The sequence below is a fragment of the Arachis stenosperma genome, chromosome 10, assembly GCF_014773155.1.
Source record: "Arachis stenosperma cultivar V10309 chromosome 10, arast.V10309.gnm1.PFL2, whole genome shotgun sequence".
NCBI lineage: Eukaryota > Viridiplantae > Streptophyta > Magnoliopsida > Fabales > Fabaceae > Arachis > Arachis stenosperma.
The window spans coordinates 121,785,925-121,790,033 of record NC_080386.1 but is presented as its reverse complement, the minus strand read 5'-3'; the positions used below and the strand labels follow the sequence as shown (position 1 = coordinate 121,790,033).

General features: G+C 40.1%; 1 protein-coding gene across 1 annotated transcript; it reads left to right on the top strand.

Moving 5' to 3' along the window:
• The first annotated feature begins 2,149 nt into the window (after window positions 1-2,149).
• Window positions 2,150-3,246, top strand: LOC130957603 (uncharacterized). Its single transcript, XM_057884452.1, has 2 exons — window positions 2,150-2,321; window positions 2,546-3,246. Exons 1-2 carry the CDS (start codon window positions 2,150-2,152, stop codon window positions 3,244-3,246), a joined length of 873 nt encoding a protein of 290 aa, XP_057740435.1.
• Window positions 3,247-4,109: the final 863 nt, after the last annotated feature.

The window sequence follows — 4,109 nt, the reverse complement described above, 5'->3', positions numbered from 1 at the left end:
GACCCCAACCCATCAGATAACCCTAAACCACTAACTCACTAACTCCTATTCTCCTACCCTAGCGCAGCCAAGAAACCTCATTACCCCAACCCTTCCCAGCCCCCTCCCAACAGCGCCTCCTAGCCCCGCCTCCCAGCCCCTCCCACTCCCAGTCCCGCGAACAAGCGCCTCCCAGTCCCGCGAACCAGTGCCTCGCAGCAACGCCTCCCAGCCGCGCCTCGCAGCAACGCCTCCCAGCCGCGCCTCGCAGCAACGCCTCCCAGCAGCGTCAGACCAGCCACCCAGTAGCGCTGAACCAGCCCCTTGCAGCATGCAGCACCTCCCAACACCGAACACCAGATATGGAGGATCCAACTCATCCAAGTCAGGTATTAATTTGAATTATTTTTGTTTCATGTTCAGTGAATTTTCGTTTGAATTTCAGGTCATTGTTAAATAATTTTATTTTGTTTGAATTTATGCTTTTGTTTGAATAATTTCTGTTCTTTGTTCAGTGTAATTTTGTTTGAATTTATGCTTTTCTTTGAATAATTTTTGTTCTATGTTCAGTGTATTTTTGTTTGAATTTCTGGTAATTTTACATGTTTTCATCTTCAAATTATATTAAACTTGCATAGGGCAGCACAACAGACAGCACCCAAGATCAACACAGCACCTTGCCACTTCCACCCAGCAGCCGATTCAAGTGAATATGGAGCCCGAGCCATCTATTCAGGTAATGTTTAGCTGTTTACCATTCTTGTTCAGTTTAGTGTTATCAGTTTATTGTTAAGGTTTTGTTCAGTTTATTCTTGATAATTTGTTATTGCTGGAATGCTGGATAATGGTTATTGATTTATTGTTCAGTTTATGTTGGTAATTTGGTCTTGCTTGTTATTGATTTCTTGTTCAGTTTAGGGTTATCAGTTTATTGTTCAGGTTTTGTTCACTTTATTCTTGATAATTTGGTATTGCTGGAATGCTGGTTAATGGTTTATTGTTCAGTTTATGTTGGTAATTTGGTCTTGCTTGTTATTGATTTCTTGTTCAGCTTAGGGTTATCAGTTTATTATTCAGGTTTTGTTCACTTTATTCTTGATCATTGCTATTTATTGATTTATTGCTGACTTGGTAATTTGGTACTGTTGTTGCCTTGTTGGTTATTGATTCATTGCTGGTTATTGATTCATTGTTGTGACTTGGTTAATTTGGTTAAGAGAACTTCTAGGCAGTGATGAACATTATTGTTATAGGCAATTTTTGGTAGTGATACATTGTTGCGCTATCTATAATGATGAACATTATGACTTGTTTAACTTTCATTTATGTTTTCTGCCTTTATTTTGCATGTGCAGGTTTGGGGCTGATGTGATGGAAGTAGTTGCATCTTGGACAAAAGCCTTGTGCGTTGACATCTCTCAAGGCCGCATACCAAATCATGTTGATGATGTCAAAGCTGAAGCTAGTGACTTAGGAAATAAAGTTTTATCTAATTGGAGTGTACTTCACATTAGGACAGGCAATGGTTTCATTCTCCAAGAATTAGCTAAACAGGGTATGGTATTTCTTGTGATGTTCTGCACTTTTAGTAATATATGCTGTATAATTCTTTTATATAAAAAAAGAGAAAAGAAAGACTTTGTAAAAGTTAGCAAATTTCTGAATTACTATTTATTATAACAAAATGTGTATTGTTGGAAATCGGAAGGCATGTGAATCTTGTGCCATATAAATTTGTTCATACACAAATATATTTAATTGCTAATTAAATGAGAATTCCATAGCATCAAAACCAAGGTGTGAATATGTGAAAATCATGAAAAACAAAGATATATTCAAGTAAACAAAGAAAGTTGCTACATAAAGGTAGCATGGAAATGTATATACTAATACTATTATATCCTTTTTTGGAGGGAAGGTACACTTATAAGATATATTACTCTTGCTACCTTTTCAAGTTCTCTGATTTGACTGGCACGGATTATAGTGAAAGGGCCATTAGCCTTGCTCAAAGCGTTGCTAATCGTGATGTATTTTTTTTAATTGATTGAAAAAACCGAACAAACCGAACCAAACCAAACCGATTTTAATTGGTTTGGTTTGGTTCGGATGGCTTCGATAAAAAAACCGAACCAAACCGAACCGCAGTTTAATTACACGATCGGATCGGATGACTTTTTCTTCAAAAATCGAACCAAACCGCACCGCGAACACCTCTACTTTTAGGGGATCCTCAAATCCTACTGATGCAGATAATTGGATCCAGGCTATGGAACGAGCATTGCAGGCCCAACAGGTTCCTGAGGAGCAATGGGTTGAATTTGGAACTTATCAGCTGCAAGGTGAGGCTCTGTATTGGTGGCAGGGAACACGACGTATCCTGCAGCCTAATGGTGCTGCGATTCCTTGGGAGATTTTCGGACAGAATTCTATAAGAAATACTTTCCTAATTCAGCCAGAAATGCCAAGGAACTTGAATTAATGCAGTTAAAACAGGGACAGATGACTGTTGCTGAGTATACTAGTAAGTTTGAGGAGTTGTATCGCTTTTCTCGTATCTGTTAAGGGGCACCAGAAGATTTTGCCGAATGGAAGTGTATTAAGTATGGGGGAGGCCTTCGGAGTGATATTCTGAGTTTTGTTGCCCCAGTGGAGATCAGGGTGTTTTCTGAATTGGTGAATAAGAGTAGAGTGGCTGAAGATTGTGTGAGGAAGGCAGCAGCAGAGAAAGAAAGTTTGAGGATGCCTTTTCAGAGACCTTCAGGAAGGAACTTTGCTCCGAGAGGTAGGAATTTTAAGCGTGGAGGCTCTATTCCACAGCAGACTCAGGGTCAAGGTAATTACAGAAGGCTGAATACCAATGTTAATCAGGGAAGAAGGTTTGGGAAGCAGCCACAGCAGGATCTGAATTGTCAGAAGTGCGAAAAGTATCATCCTGGAGTTCCGTGCAGATTAGGACTTGGAGTATGCTATTTCTGTGGACAGCCCGGGCATATAGCCAGTAATTGCCCGGAGAAGAAGAAGTATGAGACTGGTAGGGTGCAGCAGCCAGGGAGAGTATACACCACTTCTACCATAGGTGCTGAAGGATCTGAGACACTGATTAGAGGTAATTGTGAAATGGTTGGTAAAATCTTAAATGCTTTATTTGATTCAGGAGCAAGTCATTCATTTATTGCATTTGAAAAGGCCCATGAATTAGGATTGAGAATGGTGGTTTTAGGTTATGATTTGAAAGTATATAATGCTACAATGAAGCTATGGTGACTAGGATAGGATGTCCACGAGTTCCCTTTCGAGTACAGCAACGTGAATTTGTGCATGATTTGATTTGTTTGCCTATGACTGGTCTTGATCTCATTTTGGGATTGGATTGGTTATCCAAGAATCATGTTTCGCTTGATTGTTCTGAGAAGTCAGTACAGTTTATGCCGGAAGGGTCAGAAGCACCGGTTGTGGTAAATAGTTACTATTTGAATTCTATGATAGTAAACTGTTCAGGAACTGAATGTCAGGGTATTATGTTATTAACTGCGGGAGTATCAGGTGATGATCAGAGTTTAAAGCAGATTCCGGTTGTATGTGAATTTCCAGACGTGTTTCCGGATGATATTAATGAATTTTCACCTAACCGGGAAGTTGAATTCGCAATTGAGTTGGTGCCTGGGGCCGGTCCGATTTCGATTACTCCTTACAGGATGTCACCTTTAGAAATGGCCGAATTGAAAGCTCAGCTGGAAGATTTGTTAGGTAAGCATTTTATCCGACCAAGTGTTTCTCCGTGGGGAGCGCCGGTGTTACTGGTAAAGAAGAAGGATGGGAGTATGCGGTTATGTGTCGACTATCGGCAGTTGAATAAAATCACTGTGAAGAATAAATATCCGTTGCCTAGAATCGATGATCTAATGGATCAGTTACAGGGTACCGGTGTGTTTTCTAAGATTGATCTGTGATCCGGTTATCATCAGATAAGGGTTAGAGACGAGGATATTCCGAAAACCGCTTTCAGGACCCGTTATGGTCATTATGAGTATACAGTGATGTCTTTCGGGTTAACTAATGCCCCTGCAGTATTTATGGATTATATGAATAGGATTTTCCGACCGTATTTGGACAAGTTTGTTATTGTC